The 17915-nt window shown below is 31.8% G+C and overlaps 1 protein-coding gene across 2 annotated transcripts; it reads left to right on the top strand.

Annotated features, from left to right (window-relative positions):
- Positions 1 to 3734: 3734 nt before the first annotated feature.
- Positions 3735 to 11643, top strand: LOC18595632 (Cation efflux family protein). 2 transcript variants are annotated; one of them, XM_007023678.3, is made up of 13 exons: positions 3738 to 4366; positions 4452 to 4506; positions 5009 to 5141; positions 5282 to 5337; positions 6416 to 6530; positions 6616 to 6673; positions 6785 to 6903; positions 8314 to 8433; positions 9705 to 9806; positions 9896 to 9968; positions 10414 to 10481; positions 11128 to 11188; positions 11261 to 11643. In XM_007023678.3, the coding sequence occupies exons 1-13, from the start codon at positions 4072 to 4074 to the stop codon at positions 11383 to 11385; spliced, it is 1380 nt and encodes a 459-aa protein (XP_007023740.3). In that variant the 5' UTR covers positions 3738 to 4071; the 3' UTR covers positions 11386 to 11643. The 2 variants fall into 2 exon arrangements, with proteins under 2 accessions (XP_088663872.1, XP_007023740.3); XM_088807746.1 differs by lacking the exons at positions 10414 to 10481; positions 11128 to 11188; positions 11261 to 11643 and adding an exon at positions 10181 to 10405 and having other exon boundaries at positions 3735 to 4366.
- The last annotated feature ends 6272 nt before the right edge of the window (positions 11644 to 17915 follow it).

Genomic DNA, 17915 nt, shown 5'->3' on the forward strand with positions numbered 1-17915 from the left:
GAAAGAAATGCCTTTAATTCCTAACCAATTCACACTCGCCCAAAAGGTAAGGGAGACTCGAAGTTCAGCCAAGTGGAACAAGTCTAGTTTACGAGACATGTTGTCCTTTCTAGATGGTCAAATGTCCAAGATGAAAGTTATCGTGAGAGAAATGGACAAGTTCAAGGAAGTCTAAGCTAGCATTGAAGAGTTAAGATCTAGGGATGATGAGATATGAGGCAAGATGCAATTAACGTTTAACGAATTTGTGGACATGTTAAACCAATGGGATGCCATGTTAGAGGAATTCATTGAGATGCCAAAGAACAAGGTATGTGGGCTTAGAGATGAGCTTGTTGCACTCAAGACAACTAGAAAAGGGTGGAATGCCTATTGTCCAGATGAGAAAGAGCAGAAAGTGCTCAAATAGTTTCGAGGCCATAAATATGTCAAAAAGGTTGATAATTTCTTATGGAGTCTGGAGTAGAATTTTTGAGCCATAGATATCATGGTGGATGCCATGTGTATTAACATTGTCGCATTGTACCTAGTGGATACAACTTTATTGTGGTAGAGGCACCAATGCTATTAGAAACATTAGCTTAATGTACAAGTGGCAAGGATGTCTAAGAGAGCGGTGAATTGGACTTTTTTTTTTTAAAAAAAAATTGTTTTGAACTTGAAAGACTAGAAAATACTACTGTAATTGACTACAAAAAGTTTCTAGTCAACCATGCTTGTGAAGAACTCATTTTAAAGCAATTTGAACATCTTGTAGTCGACTCTATTAATTTTATAATTGACCCTTGACTATAAATCATTTTCAAAGCTTGTAGAAGAGGTTTCAAAGAGGGAGTTTGGATGCATATGTAAATCTTTAGTAAAACTACTAAATTCAATGCAAGCAAATGATCAATTTTGAGATGCTTAAAACATTTTTCAAATGGAATCAAGCAAGAGATGAGCTAGTGATGATAGTTGAAAAGGATTTAGCAAAAAACCAAACCAATATGTGAAGATTGTAAATTAAAGCATAATAAATTTTGAAATGGGTTTTCTTAAAATGTAATGCATCAATTCAAAGCAAAAATAAAAATGATGACAATAGGTAAAAATCAAACCTTTTTCAAAAAAGATTTTCTATTAGTGTCAAAAACAAAGTAAATTATTTTTTTAAAACAAGTTTTCAAAAATAAATCACAATGCACAAAAGTAAATCAGGACACAAGGATTTTATAGTGGTTCGACTGTCTCAAATCCCTACATCCACTCCCTTGGCTCACTAAGAAATTTCCAATCCACTAAAAGGATTTTTGCTTTTTAACAAGATCAAGCGATAACCCTTACACAATCCATCAAAGGAACTCTTGCTTTTTAACGATATCAAGTGATAACCCTTACACAATTCACAAAAGGATTCTTACTTTTTTAACAAGATCAAGCATTAACTCTTATACAATCCACTAAAGGGATTCTTGCTTTTTAAGGGGATCAAGCGATAACCGTTACAATGCTTTTTACTTGGAGCAAGTACAACCAATAAACTAACTTTTCAAGGCTAAGTTAGAATCTTTATAAAGAATACCAAGAGTCCCTCTAAAAGGTAGATTTTGATAAATTTGTACAATGGAGGAAGAATGCCTAACAATGGATAATAAGATTGGATATAAAGATTGAGGTGTAAGTACAAATAAGGTTTAGCTCAAGTAGGCTTGGTTTTCTCTCTTTTCTTTTCAAGACCACCATCTTCAAGAGTTTGACCATTTTTCCTTCTTTTTCCTCACTTTGAAATGCTTCCAAATAGTTCTTTTTATAGTTGAAGAAATCTTAGAGCCATTAAAGGTGATTAAAACAAGAAACTAGTTGTTTTTCTTTTAAATTTTGTGTTTAACGATCATCTATAGCCGAGTGTAGAAGGTCTCTAGTCGATCCATTTCCAGAAAGCTTGTATTTTTTACATTAGAGCTTAGAAGGTCGACTATAGCTTTGTCAGGGTCGACTATGGCTTCATTTCTTCACGATTTTTCCTTAGTCTTGCCATAGGGTTGATTATGGCTATGTATTTTTCAAGTTTCCTTGTCTGTTCTAGCCCATTCTATCATAGGATCGACTTGCTTTGCTCTTGGATCTATTGGAGCTTCATTTTTTTTTTTAAGATTCCTTAACATTTTAACATGTAACTTTGGCCATATCTTCCTCGTGATCAAATGTTGAATGATGACTACGTTTCTTGACTTGAAGCAAGCTTGGTGTAATGTAAATTGATGATCTTTGAATGCTTTGAGATAAACTCCATTTGTGAACTTGCAATTTTAACATCTCAAGGATAAATGTTAGAGGAATCATAAACTTATACAATTAAATCGTACAAGCTTATAAATATAGTTCAATAATTTTAAGAATCACTCTCATAATTATGTAAGAACAAATGTATGAAAGTTAAATCATTTCAAAAACTTGTCAAGAATCATTCAAATAATGTTTAAGCAAATTTGATTATTTTGTCATAATCAAAACTATAATAATTTTAAAGTTAACAAATGTGATGATAAACTCAAGTAAGCAATCATCGGCACTTTCAAAGCATTCTAAAGGCAACTTTGACAATAATTCCACCCCATATATGTTAAGGACGAAGTAAGGGGAAAGTTATAGAGGTTGGTCTAAAGGGATAAAGTGCAAGAGTATGTGAAGGAGTTTTCCAATTCAATATTGCAAGTAGGGGACTTGAGTGAGTAAGAATCCTTGTTTGCATTTATGGATAAGCTGAAGCCATGAGCAAAGCAAAAGATTCAATGTAGAGGCGTGCAAGACCTTACGTGAACTATTGCGATGGCTAGAGGTCTAAGTTCCACTCATCTCTACTCAAGGAGAACGCTAACGTGGGGGAAAGAAGGACAATAGTTCAAAGGAAACAAGTATGCCATTGGGCCAAGGTAGTCGTTGAGGGGAAGGGTAAGAAAAAGAAACCCATCAAATGTTTCTTGTGTGCGGGACCACACTCGACGAGGTATTGTCCCAAGCATAACAACCTCATGGTTATCCTATTGGATAAGGAGGATCTGGGCAACAAACGTGGTGACTGGACTCAAGGGACAATCACAATTAGGGAGCCTAATGTTGCACAGCAAAAAACAGATCCATCAAGTAGCCTGGATCGAGAAAAAGGCTAGTGTAGTAACGGGTAATGCCAACATCCGCGACAAATAAAGCTTAGGAAAGCATTAAGATTGGTTAATAACGTGCTGCGTTAGGGAAAATAATAAGCAATAGTGAAATATCACATGATTTAGGAGAGATCAAAGGTCAATGACGATGAAATTATCACAAATGAGAGCCAAAAGTGCCAAGAGTTTCGAGACATTTGTCACAAGTCATATACCTATACATGGTTCATTAAGGGTCATATGTATTCCTTACAAGTCATATAGTGTACATCCTTAAAAAAGTACTAATAATAAAAATATACATAATAAGCATTAATTTTTGTTTTAAATTAAACATCTAATGACGCAAAAAAAATAAGAAATAAAATATTTTGCTCATTATTTTATAAATTTTATTTTCAACATTATATAAAAATTAAAGGATTTCCATCTAAAATTAGTATTTCAATAAAAAAATATTGAAAATATTTTTCAATTTGCAAAAGTAAATATTATTATTTTTAATTATTCTAAAGTAAATGGACATTCAACTTGAAAAAGGATATGGAAATACAGAAGAATAAAATTGTACTACTAATACTACGTTTATTTGTTTTGCGGTATGTGTGCGTTTTTATTTCCTCCCATTTTCATTCAGGAATCTCATTTTTCCAGCTGCTTCTCTGCACTCAAAGAAGTAGCAGCAGCTGTCAATTCAAACAAGAGAAGAGGGGGATATCATGCTTCTGTGAATAAAGTGTCGAAGCATCTATTCTTTTATCTCCATTCTCCAACCTTACCTTGCTTCAACCAGAAGATCCCTTTCACCACTTTCCCATTCTTTAAACCCTAAACCCCCAAAATGGGTTTAGCTTTGACGTAGAAAAACACAAAGAGGGCTCGTCCCTTCAACTTCAACTCTACTGGAAATTTGCAATCCAAGTAAATGCAAACGACGTGTCGTGTCGTTTCTCGCCTCCTTGGGTCCTCAAAGTACACTTGTTCCTCCGTTAGTATCAACTCATCGTTAAGCAATCTCTCCCAGTTAGTTTTTTTGGAACCCAGTTTGATACCCCACAATCAGGGCTTTTTTCAATTTAGATCTTATACAAATATCGGACCAGTCAGAGGTTTTTCCTCGGTGAATAGTTCGAGACGTTTCGTTTTGCTGGGTTTTGTATTGCCCGAGAATGATCCCATCATTTATCAGCATCATAGACAATTTTACTCTCCCTATCGAAGTAAGTAGAACTATCTTTTATCTGAAGATGCGTAATTTCTTTTTCTTTGGAAATTGTTTTGAAATGAATGTGGATGTTTTTGCAGGCTTTTTTACAAGGGCTAAACAAATAAAGAAGATTGAAATCAATGATCAGCACATGTAGCTTGTTTTTTTTTTTTTCGGTTTTTTTCAATCTTCTGTTAATTTACGGGTTTTATGTGTATGTTTGTAAATGTAGTTGGTCGTTTAAAAGCTTGTGTATTAAAGTAAAATGATTGCATTATATTAAAGTGACAATTTGTAGTTTGCTCCCCAATTTCCAAAAGAATTGCAATTTTAATTTTTAGCTTTTTGGTGTTTGCTTTTTGGCAAATAATAAAAAGCAAGAACCATATGGAGCCTAAGGGAGCAATTTAGTTGTGAAAAGCAGAAATATATTTTCTCAACGGACATATAGTTGCAACCACTTTAATTTAGTGTACTCAAAATTGGAAAAAAAAAATCAAATTACTCACTCTATTTCGTTATAAGTAGCTCGTGCTTTTTTTTTTGTTTCCATCTCATGCATTCCTGAATGCTTAGATTCCAATTGATTTGCCACTAAATCTCAGCTTATAATCATTTTTCTTTTGTTGTTTGCCTTAATTCTTTGATCCTCTAGTCAACGAGCTGTTACAACTGCTTTATGGTGCAACTTCCTTGTCTTTTCTCTCAAGTTTGGGGTCTGGTTAGCTACTTCTAGCCATGTTATGTTAGCTGAGATGGTTCATTCAATTGCTGATTTTGCTAATCAGGTAGTTAAATCTCTGTCTTTCTTTCTTGATATCATTGTCATCATCAGGCTAGATTTAATTCCTTGATACTAATTTTTTTCTTTATAACTAAATTTACTGATTATGGAATGCAGAGAAACTAATCCATGTTGACATTGTAGGCGCTGCTTGCTTATGGTCTTAGTAGTTCAAGGCGTGCACCAGATGCTATGCATCCGTAAGTCTCTTTTCCATGATGCAAACAGCCTTTGCTATCATAGTAATTTGGTTACCTACTGCTGTGATTTTCCAGTATTGGATCATTCATGGATATTTGATGTGCCTTTGCATAGTTTGGTTGCCTCATTCTTGAAAATTTCCATTAAACATAGTTGTTAAATCGAGATACGTATCGTGTATCGAAATTTCATTTTTTAGTATTGAGTATCATATCATAAGATACGGTAAAAAATTTTAAAATTAATTATAAATAAGATTTATATATGTAAAATAAAGGAAAAAATTGAAAAATATTATATATTTTAATTGAAATGAAGATTATAGGATGTAAATTGAAAAGATAATTTTTTTTTTAATTTAAACTTTCAGCATATTCTTTAATAATATAGATTTTTAAATAAAATATACATTTTAACATATTAATTTATTAATTAAAAATTAAAAACATTTATCATGTTAAAATTAAAAGGGAATTCAATATATTTAGTATTTTTTATTTAAAATCTAAAAATTGAAACTCATAAAATATAATTTTTTGTGTTCTAACTTAAAAAGATAATAAAAAATTAAAATTTTTAATAATTAATTAAATATAAGTTTATAAAAAGTGTATCAACTGTATCGTACGATATGCCCTTGTATCATAAGAAACGTACTGCGTATCTTACGATACACTTTGATACTTGATCAAATGTGATACAGCTATAGATACGTATCGTTTTCTATGAGTATTGTACCGTACGGTGCGTATCGCGTATCGTACAATAATAATAACTATGCCATTAAATAAATAAATTTATCTATTTATTTATTTTTGAAATTCCAGTTTGACATTATCATCACTTGATTTTTAAGAACTCAAGTATATAAATTGAATTGGTTGCTGTTCCGAACAAGAGTAGAAAGTTAAGAAATTATATTTCTAATATCGTATATTGTGTTGCAACTGAATTAGATGAGCTTTTATATTGGCCTATTCTTATATTTGTTCCATGCGCAGAATTATTTGTAAACAAAAGATGCATGTTCATATTTTTTTAATGATATGCTGAAACCTCTTCTGTTTTTATTGTCAGTTATGGCTATTCCAAGGAAAGATTTGTTTGGTCCTTGATATCTGCTGTTGGCATATTCTGTCTTGGCTCTGGCGCTACAATTGTTCATGGAGTTCAAAACTTGTGGACATCACATGTAATTGATGATGTCATTTTATATTCCTGTTTTCTAGCTATTGCTTTGACAAATGGCTGCTTATTATATTCTGTGTCTTCTTCAGCCCCCGGCTAATATTGAATATGCAGCTTTGGTGATAGGTGGTTCATTTATGATTGAAGGTACAACTTTGAGAGCTACGATTGTGGGTTATTATGTTGTCTGAAAATTTGCATTTAGCTTAATCCATTGGTCCTCAGGTTTCCCTCTTAAAACTATTATCTTCTCTTTAGGTGCTTCTCTTGTTGTTGCCATACAAGCTGTCAAGAAAGGTGCAGCAGCAGAGGGAATGAAAGTGAGAGACTATGTTTGGCGTGGCCATGATCCTACGTCTGTTGCAGTCATGACAGAGGTAATTCACTATGCCTTTGTGCACTTTTGATTGTTTAGGAATTGAACTTGTTAAATGTGAAGGTGAGAATTTTGGAACAGCATTTAAAGAGTGATAATGAATTTCAGATATTCAGTTTCTGTAGCAGTAAGATTGGAGATGGTATAAGTTCTTGAAATAATGTCTTAGTTTAGCTTATTGCCTTGTAGAGTTCTTATATTTGAACCAAGTTAGTTAAACCTATGGATAGATCTTCTTATTTAGTTAGGACAAGAATCTAATGTAGACCTATGTAATTCATTGCAATTTATAGCATTAATTAATTTAAGCATTTAATTTTATATGTTTCACCCTTCAGCCTTGCAAAGGTAAAAATAAAAATAAAGAAAAGAAAGGAAGCACTAGCACTAATCTCCCGCTATGTTGCACATTCGCTTAGCCAGGGGTACACATGCCCTGGTGCAGGCACATTTTGCACTACTGAGAAATACCGCAGCATTTGTGGGATTTATGGAATATTTTGGTATTGTACATGCAGGTGAGCTGGTTGAATAATTTTATTGGAGTTTTCCGTGTTCTTATTTTGATTGAACAGTCTCCTTTGGAAGATGAGAAATATTTTATTAGTCTAATGATGCAATGTGCAGAACGTGTGCAACTTGGCTTCTTCAGCAACGCAACTTAAAGGGCTTTATATGTAATCTTACTTACTGTCAGTCGTTGGTGGGTTATAGTGTAAATATCAGTGTACATGCCGTGGTTAATTGAACAGGCAGCCTTAGATGGGAAGAATTATTTGTAAATTCCTTCTCTTGATCCATTTTCTTTAACAGAGCTAAACTAGCATACAGTGGAAGAACGAAAATTACATAAAAACTAAATAATTTTGCATTTTCATAAGAAGAATTCTATAGTTTCTAATTATAATATCCCTAGTGCTCTGCATTCTGGCCCCCGTTAGGTTTAAATCTCATGCTTGATATATAAGGGTTTTTTAGCTTAATTGGACAGTCCTGGTATAGTGATTGATGAATTGTTTGCCCCTTGCTCCAAAACATTTAAGGGTTTGCTTGAGTTTAAAGGATCTGAAGGTAATTACTGTCAACTGGATGTCTAATTGAAAATTTGTTACTTAAATTGTTGATATGCCTGGCTTGTGCTTGTTTCCTGGCATCTTTTCTTCATCCTCTTTTCTGCCCAATTCAAGGATGGTTTTGACTGCATTACCTCTATGCTCTATCTTTTCCCACATTCCCTTTATTTTCTGACTTGTGTAGTTATAATTTGTGTGCAGATGCTTATATGCACCAATTTTCTCTTTGATTCAATTATAAAAAAAGTTATAAGAACCATAATGATTGCTGCAATTTTTCCTACCTACTGCAGTTTGTTTATTGATTGCTTTACAATTGATTATGTCAACTATCGCAGGATGGTGCTGCAGTAACTGGTCTTGCTATAGCCGCAGCATCGCTGGTTGCAGTGAATATAACTGGGAATGCAATTTATGATCCCATAGGCTCCATTATAGTCGGCAACCTTCTTGGAATGGTATGTAATACTTCTTGCCCCTGAATTTTTTACATCTTAGTTGAACATCAACAAATACTGCTTGTTATTTACAAGCAAACTCTGAACATGCAGGACAGTATTTGCTACTATTTCATAGTTCATAAGTATTGTTTGGTCTGAACTAGAAGCTTGCCATCTCTTAAATTAAGGACATATTCACAGCTTTGTGGACCATTATATCTGGATTTTAAGGTGATATGCTTCAGATTAATTAGAGTGTTTCATGTGTTGCTAAAAAAATGTACTATGTTATCTTTTATGAATTTTTAGTGAGAACTAGGGTGTGCTTGAGCATCGTGCTATCAAGTATGAAGGGAGACAATAAGACCAAGAATATAGGCTAATTCTTTTCTGGCAAGGTGATACATAGGATTTGATTTGTGATTTATGCCATATTTAGGAATGCAGAAAAAAAAAATGCACGACCATAATTGCGGCTTTATGTTTGGCTGGAAAGTCCTCTATGAAATGGATAATTTGGTAGAAGTATTTGCAAAGGTCTTTTCAATTACATAAAATAGATAAGACTGTTGTGTGCTTTAATGGATTTAACAACTCTGGCTTTTGTAAATTCTCATTTAATGAGATGAAATTGTGAAAAGATGAATCATGAAATGATTTGATTAAGATTTAGGTTGCTGAAATAAGATTAATGGATGATTAATATGTACGAAAATATACATGTGTGGCTGTGTTTTGCCTTGCATTGGGCCCATATGTTGTCAATTTTGTTTTCACATATAGTCTTGTAATACCCAAGAATGCAATAATAAGATAAATGTGGAATGACAATAAATTATTTTCATAATTTTAGCTGTTTCTTTTTTTGGGATTAAGTGTAATATAGAACTTTCATTTGCAAAAGGACCATCTTTTCTGCACTGTTTTCTTTTTTCAAAATTGATTTTATCTATCCTCAGAATTAATTGATGGCAAAAGATATGTGTGGGGATGCATGGAATTTGGCATTGTGAAAGTGGAAAAACCTGAGTTGGTGTCGAATGCAATGACTATTTGGCAATAGTTTGGAGATGATTTCCGGGAATGCTTAGTCATTTTGGACAGATTGTCTTTGAGAGAAGACATTGTGCATATGCACATGTGAGTGTGTTAAAGAGTGGGAGAAAGAGGGAGGGAGGGTGGAATTATGTGGGTAGAATCCAGTTAAAAGTCAAAGGCTGGGTTATTGTAATAATTTCAAGCATTTTTTGGTTTGTGGTATATCTAATTGAAGTATATTACTTATGCAGGTTGCCATATTTCTCATCCAGCGGAACCGGCATGCCTTGATAGGGAGAGCAATTGATGAACATGATATGCAGAAGGTTCTCCATTTCTTAAAGAATGACCCGGTATTACTCTACTACACTACTATATAACTTGAAATCCACTGCATTCATATTTATCTTTGAAAAATTCGAGGGGCATGGAATTTTTGCAGGTTGTAGATGCTTTATATGATTGCAAAAGTGAGGTGATTGGACCTGGTTTCTTCCGATTCAAGGCAGAGATCGGTGATTTTCTCACACAGCCTTCTCTGTTTTGCAGATTATTTTTAGCATTAGTTTTCTTAATATCATTTTGTATTTCAATATTTTAGGCAAATTTCCTTCATCTTGTGCAATACAAGTATGGAAAGCAAGAGATGCATTTTGTATCCATCTTATCAATGACACCTTTATTGTACTAATAAGTGATGAACATGGCTGTGTTGTTCTTTTGCTAGAATTATAAAAAAAAGTTCATACGGATGTCCATATTCTTGGATTTATGAGCAGCAGGCCAGGATAAGTATCTTTGTACCCAAATAAATCATGGACATTAGGGTTTTAGCACAGAATTAATGCTAGATCTTGCCTGCCAAAATAAATCTTTGGCATTTGTCAAGTTGAAACGTTTTGGCATTTATTTGTATTGCTGTGACAATGTTAGTTGATGGTGACTAGTTGTATGCTACAGATTTCAATGGAGTGGTGGTTGTGCAAAATTATCTTCACAGAACTGGACGTGAGGAGTGGGCGAGACAGGTTAATGTTTCAGTCTCCAATTTCTTTTTTCATCTTCAAGGCATTGCTTGTTCATTTGTTTCTGCCGTTATCTATGTAGAATTATTAGTATTAGCCCATTAAAACTGATTGACCTGTTTGTCTTGTGTGCATGAATTTTTTCCTTGCGTTTGTGTTGTTGCATAAGCTTTTAAAATCAATTATTAAAGTGCAACTCCTTTTGTATATGAACTTGTACAAAATGAAATGTTGTCCTTGGGAACATATTAAACTTAAATTATTACATAATTTTCACTTATAATTGTGAATATCATCTTTTATTTATTATCCTTGAATGTCAATATGCTAAGAACTATTTTGTTTTATGGTTTGAAGTTTTACCGTTGTAATAACGCCACGCCACTTTTTGCTTGTGCATGCATAAGTTACACATTAGTTGGGTTGTTTTCTAAATGTTTGCCTTGTTCTCGAGATGTCAACTCCTTAGTGCCTTTTAGTGATTTTATTTCTTCTCAAAAGAAAGTCGTATATTACTTGGAAGTGGGCAGTATTGCCAGGGAAGAGCACTAACCAGGAAGCATCTTAAATTTTTAACTCTGGCAAATTGTTTATCCTAATATTTTGTGCTTCAATATGCTATTGACAACTGGAATTTGGTTGTACACAGTTTCGAGAAGCTGCAAAGGAGAAAGATGATTCTGCATTGCTAAAGATCATGTCAAACTATGGTATGCAAGTTGATGAACTAGCAAATACGTTGAATGCCTTTACTGCTTCTAAGAAAGGAGTTTCTTTTGCAGGTGAGGAAGTAGTCACTGCTTTAGGAAGTGAAGTTGATCGGCTAGAAAAGGAGATCCAAGAACTTGTTCCTGGTATTCGGCACGTAGATATTGAAGCTCACAACCCCATAGACCTATCATCATGATCAACATTTTTATGCTGCAATATTTCCACCATATTTTTCTTGTTTTATAGATAATGGCCAGCTAAAAGCATGCAATTAAAATTTTGCTGTATTGTTTGAACTATAGTTCCGATTGTATTGTGTTAATAGGGTGGGAGGGATTTTATGAACAATTGCGGCCGGAGCTTGCGACAGCTCTGAAAATAAGGAATTTGTAAGTCTAGTAGTTTTCAATGAGCAGTATTGACAGTTAGATCAATGGAAATTTTAGTTTATGCCTACAGGATTCTTGGACGTTACAGAGTAGTTTTTCATTTGGCCATTGAATTCATGGTATTCGTTCATGCCAATTCTTTTTATTGCGTTCTGGGAATTTGCTCATGGGTTAATTTAGAATTTCAAATTTGTATCGTGTTAGAGAAGTGGTGCGTGGCACTTTATAAGAATTAAAAGATTAAGAAACGAATGAAAGCAGCAGAGACATCATCCAAAAATGGCACGGATTGATACATACGTGTATTGCTCGATAAACACGGTACTTATAAGTATGATTTACGTGTTAAAATTTAAATATGAAAAATTATTTTTTATAAGTTATAATTTTCAAAATTTAGATTACAGATAAAAAAATTTAAATATGCAAAATCAAATTCACCTCTCTATATATCCTTAACATGTCACAATTTTTTGACTTTTAGTTAATAAATTAACATAAAATGCATGTTTTATTTAAAAATATATACTATTAAGGAACATGGTGAGAGTTTGAATTAAAAAGTAACCATTTCTTTAATTTAAGTCACACATTCCTTAATCTTATTAATAAGGATTCATATTTAACACATTGATAATGTATAGCTTCTTATATACTGTGAGGCCACCAGAATGTACCACTTCATTAATGAGGTAAAATTAAAATTCATTAAAGACTTAAAGCTAAATATTAATAATTTTTTAGAGAAATTCTTTTTTCTCTCTCCAATTTCCTCTCATCTATTGTTTTCCTCTCATCATGAAACTAGTCCTCACACATACATCACTATTATCATCTCTACTTGTTTCTAACAGATCTCGATCTGGGTGATTGTAGAAGCAGTATAACATATAATTATGTCCAGTACTCAAGTAAGCAAGTGGAATTTCAAATGGTCATAGGAACTAATCAAAATGAAAATCTTGCATATTTCATATTTTAAGGAATTAAGATTATTAAATTAATCCATGAGTTCTTCCATTATAAAATATATAAAAAAGTAATACCTATTATGATCCTACGAAAGTAGCTAACTGAAAATTGATAACAAGAATATATATTGAAGACTTTAAATTGAAAATTTCTCTCTTGATCTCAAATCTCAATCAATCACATGTAAAGTAACTCGAACTTGAATAAATTTTTGATTGTTTAAAGAAAACAAGAGAAGAGTTTGAGGGGAATGTTACTTTTCCGCTTTGCACTTTAAACTCAAAAGAAAACAAAAACAGCCTTAAACCATAAAGAAGAAAAGTAAGATCCTAAAGATTTTTTGAGAGAGGCGTGAAAGATCTACAAAAGCTTTTGAGATAAGGGAAATAGAGTTTAGAGAGAGTAAAATTTTTTAAACTTTTTACCTCATTAAATGTTAAAAACTTTTTAATATTTAGATTTAAATGCTTAATGAATTTTAGTTTTACCTTATTAATGAGATGACACATTTTAGTGGGTAAAATCCAAAAAATCCCCCTCAAAACACTTGAAAAAAATATTTTGGTCCCTCTTGTTTTAAAATGATATTTTTTATCCCTTAACTGCTAAAGTTGTTAATCAACAATTAAAAAAAAATAGATCTAATACTGTATAAATATTTTAAAACATAAATACTCTTCATATTTTTTTTTTTAATTTAAGTATATTCTCTTTTTTAAAAAATCTGCTCATCATTCTCTCAAAAACCTTAATAAAAAAAATTAAAAAATTATGATTTGAAGGCTTAAAAATTTGAAGCTGTATCTACCTTGAAAACCATAAATTTCTTTTTTGAGGTAAAGTTTATTATCATCAAACTCTTTATTTCTCCAACAGTTTGAGAATTTTTTTTTTCATTGAGAAGAAAGTTTTAAAAGTAAATCTTTGTTTAATGATGGATATTTCAAATTTGATGTTGTTGAATCAAGAGATTAATTTCTTATACGTTATTACCAATTTTGTTTAAAGATTTTTTTCAAACTAGGATTTAGGGTGACGTAAAACGATTTTGACTTGATTCTATATATATAAAAACTTTTAAGTTTTTTTCTTCTTTGTCAAATATTGAATATTATTAAGTATCAAAATGAGATAAATTACCGCATTCATAAATCCTGTTCTAGAATTTTATTAAGCTTAAAGTTTTTTCTTTGTCAAATATTGAATTTTATTAAATATAAGAGTGAATTTTATTAAGTTTTGGAAGGGAACATGAGCCGATTCTTTTTATTGTGTCCTAAATGATTTATGAAGTATTAAATATAATTTCTTTAATTGTTGACTATCGGTGTTAACAATTAAACGACTAAAAACATTATTTTGAAATAAGAGGGACCAAAATATCTTTTTAAAGTTTTTTTACGAGGCTTTTTGGAATTTACTCACATTTTGGTGGCTTGATAATGTATAGTGCATCAAATATAAATCTTATTAATAAATATAACATTTTTAAAATTTTCTTCTTTATTTTACATGTATACATATTATTTATAATTAATTTTAAAATTTTTTATCTTATTTTACGATGCAATATTTGATACTCAAAATAAAATTTTGACACATGATACAGATCTCAATTTAACAACTATGAATAAAAGTGTAATTTTTAAGAATAAATGTAAATAAATATAAAAAAGTAGGTCACCAAGTAATTAAAGTTTGGACAATACAAAGTAATTTATAATGGTTTAATCCTCCTTGATCTACGCCTACTATCTTGACAACTTTTGTCAAGGATTTTGAAACTCAAATTTTAGGAATTAGCAACTTATATCAAGCATTTACAAAATGAACTATCCCAAACTCAATACTTTAGCACAAGTGTTTTCCTACACTTGCTCTCTTACAAATAGAGTCAAATTCTTACTTTAATACAACAAATTTCTAAAAAAATGAGATACTGGTAATCATGTCTTAAATCAAGTTAGGCACCAAATCTCGATCAACACATTATATCTCAAAATTTTTTCTCCTTTTGTTTGGTTTGTTTTTAAAAGAAAGAAAAGCCATTTAGCTTTATAGTTGATCCTAATTTTGAAATGACAAAATGAATGATCAAAAGTACAAGTTCAAGTCTTTAAAGAAAGTTTGACAACGCCTAAAACCCTTGAAATATCAAAAAGAAATGGCTAAGCGTTTATTCAAACAAAAGGTTCAAAATAGTCATAAAAAATGAAGTTTACGTAGTAAATATAGATACTTTCAATAAAGTATCAATACCTCATGCTTGACAAGCAAAAAGTATTGATACCTTTTGAATAAAGTATCGATACATTTTTGGTAGTATTTAAAATTTTATATGTTAAGGTAAAAGTATCAATGCCTTGTCTATAAGTATTGATACTTTCAACTTAAAAGCAAAATCCCAAAATGAAGGTAATAGTATTCATACCTCATAAAGATGTATAGATACTTCTATGTGAGATTTGAAAAACCTGCCTCAAAAGTATCGATAGCTCAATAAAAGTAACGATACATGTGACTGTTGAGCGTGAAATTCTAGCAATTAATGGCTTTATTTTGCATTAAATGCACATCAACGACTCCAAGAGGCTCTCATACTATAAATTGAAGCCACATTTATGAAGAGAAAAGACTCTGGAATTAAATCAAAACAAAAGAGCAAAGCTTCAAGCACTAAAATCACTTTTTATTCTTTACTGAGCATTTGTTGTCTTCATTTATTGAGCTTAACTTCTTTACTCCTCATCATTTTGTCGTAACGTGCGGGTCCGGGAACCCGTCCGTCAGACGCGGGCGAATATTAAATCGTTTAGGAGTCGCCACCAATCTTTTTTATCTAAGGTGTGATTGGTCACCTATTAACCTGATTCTTAATCGACGAAGTCCTAAATTAATTTTAGGTCCGTCGAAAGAATGAGAACTGGTCCACGTTTTTTAGAGATGGGTTCGGGAGTGCGGTTACGCACGGAGAAGCGTTAGCACCTCTGTGGCGCCCGTTCCACGAACGGTACCATTTAATCTTAAGTTATCTTAATATGGCCTTTTCTTAGTTTTAATCCCTACTTTATTAATTAAATTTTTTATTAAATTGACTAACTGAGAGTTTTTATTTGTTTGGTTTTACGTATGCACGTGATGCAAGTGTAAAATGATGTCATGACTTGTTTATTTTAAATGATGGAGTCGGTAATCTTTTATTGGAAAATTATTCGAAGACTATCCCAACGCTTTGGTGAAGTCTCGAAATTCTCTTCACCTAGAGATATCCCCGGAAGAACTCGTCTCTACAAGCTACTCGGGGAAATCCCATCATCGGGATTTCTGCGCCATTTGCAAGATAAATGTGGCGTGCTATGACAGGATAAGATACTGATGTCTACATGCACGCGTTTATTGAATTAAGCGGTTCATAATTCGTCCAATTATGTGTTTAATAATTTATCACCTTATTTATATGTTTATTTTGTCATTTTTTTATTTTTTTTATGAATTATTTATTTATTATTATTATTATTATTTTTTTCATTTTTTTCTTAGATCCATATCTTTTAATTAACATTGTTGATTAACATTCAACTTGATTATATAACTTATCAAATAAACAATTAATTAATTTTTCCAAACGATTAAATTAACTTTATTTAGTAATATTTATTTAAGCTAATTAACTAATATTATTAATTTAAATTCAAATGCAACATTATATAAATTTTTTTATATATATTATTATTTTTTTTACAACAACTATTTGACTTAACGGGTATTGGAGTTTAGAGTTTGGATTTATCCCGACGCTTCGGTGAAAATCCGTCTCGAACTTTGCATCCTGAAAAAAAATCCACTTAAAAAAAAATAACTCTTTGCCTTTCTTAGGTAGAATTTCTTCAATAATCATTTTTTTCATTCATTTTTTTATATATTTTTTTATATTTGTATCATGTATTTTTGTATGTATATTATATTTACAACTATCTAAATATATTTATAATATAACTATTTCTTTCTCTTTTTTTATTTTATTCTTCCCATTTACTTACTCTTGTTATCGTTATTATTATTATTTAATTATTTATTTGATTTCTTAAATATATTTTTTCTTATTTATTATTTTATAAATACATTTATAATTTTTGTAAAAACTATATTGAATGCTAATAAAATTAATACTAATAATATAATAACCCAAATAACAAAAAATGCAAAACTTACCTAATTTTGAGTCCGACGAAACCCAGATGAATTCAAGAGCCCACAACTTTTTTTCTTGTCTTGTTTCTTGGTCAACTTGCTTTTTCTTTTTTTTTTATTTTCCTTTTCTTTCTTTTTTTTTTCCTTTCTTTCTCTTTTTTCTTTTTCTCTTTCTTTTCTTCTCCCTCCCCGCGGGTCCCCTTTCTCTTTTTTCTTTTTCTTCTTTCTTCCTTTCTTTCTCCTTCTCCTTCTTCTCCCCGTTGGCTTCTTCTTTCTTTCTTTCTCCTTCTCTTTCTCTCCTTTCTCCCTATGGGTCTCTCTTCTCTTTTTTCTTTTTCTTCTTTCTTCCTTTCCTTCTCCTTCTCCTTCTTCTCCCCGGCGTAACACTCCCACCGCCGGCGCCTCTCTTTCCTTCCCTACGTTGACCTCTCACCTCTCTCTCTCTTCTTCTTCTTCTTCCTCTTTTTTTTTTCTTGCTTTTTTTTGGGGTTAATTCTTGGTTTTTTTGTTTCAGTTTTTTTTTTTGGCTTTTTTTCTTTTTGCAGGTGGCCCCCCCCCTTCCTCTGGTTTGCTCTCTCCTCTTCTTTAAAAATGGGGTTGTCCAAAAATTTGGACAACCCGGTAATGGGGCTCTGGCACCAAAGAGTTGGTAGCCAGAGCCCCATTACTCATGGTGGTTGGGGAAAGGATGGCTGGGCGTACGCCCAGCCATACCTTTTTTTTTTATATTTTATTTTATTTTATTATAATTTAAATTTTTTATTTATTATTATTATTATTTTTAGGTGTCTACACTTGCCCCTCTTTGTACATTCTTGAAAATCAAGAATAGTGCAAAGACGTAGACACCGCATTTGACTTATCTCGAAGCCAATTGATTTAATCAAATCGATCTAGACTCGACTTATTTCAAAATAAGTTCGATTTTAAAAAAATGAAATTTCTAGACTTGATCTGGGCTTGACCCATGTTAGAACAAATTCGATTAAAATTCCTAAACTTAATCTTGGCTCGACCTATCTCACAACAGGTTCGATTTAAACAAAATTGAAATTCCTAGACTTAATCTAGGCTTGACCTATCTCACAACAGGTTCGATTTAAACAAAATTAAAATTCCTAGACTTAATCTAGGCTCGACCTATCTCACAACAGGTTCGATTTAAACAAAATTG

The sequence above is a fragment of the Theobroma cacao genome, chromosome 6, assembly GCF_053813885.1.
Source record: "Theobroma cacao isolate CCN51 chromosome 6, ASM5381388v1, whole genome shotgun sequence".
NCBI lineage: Eukaryota > Viridiplantae > Streptophyta > Magnoliopsida > Malvales > Malvaceae > Theobroma > Theobroma cacao.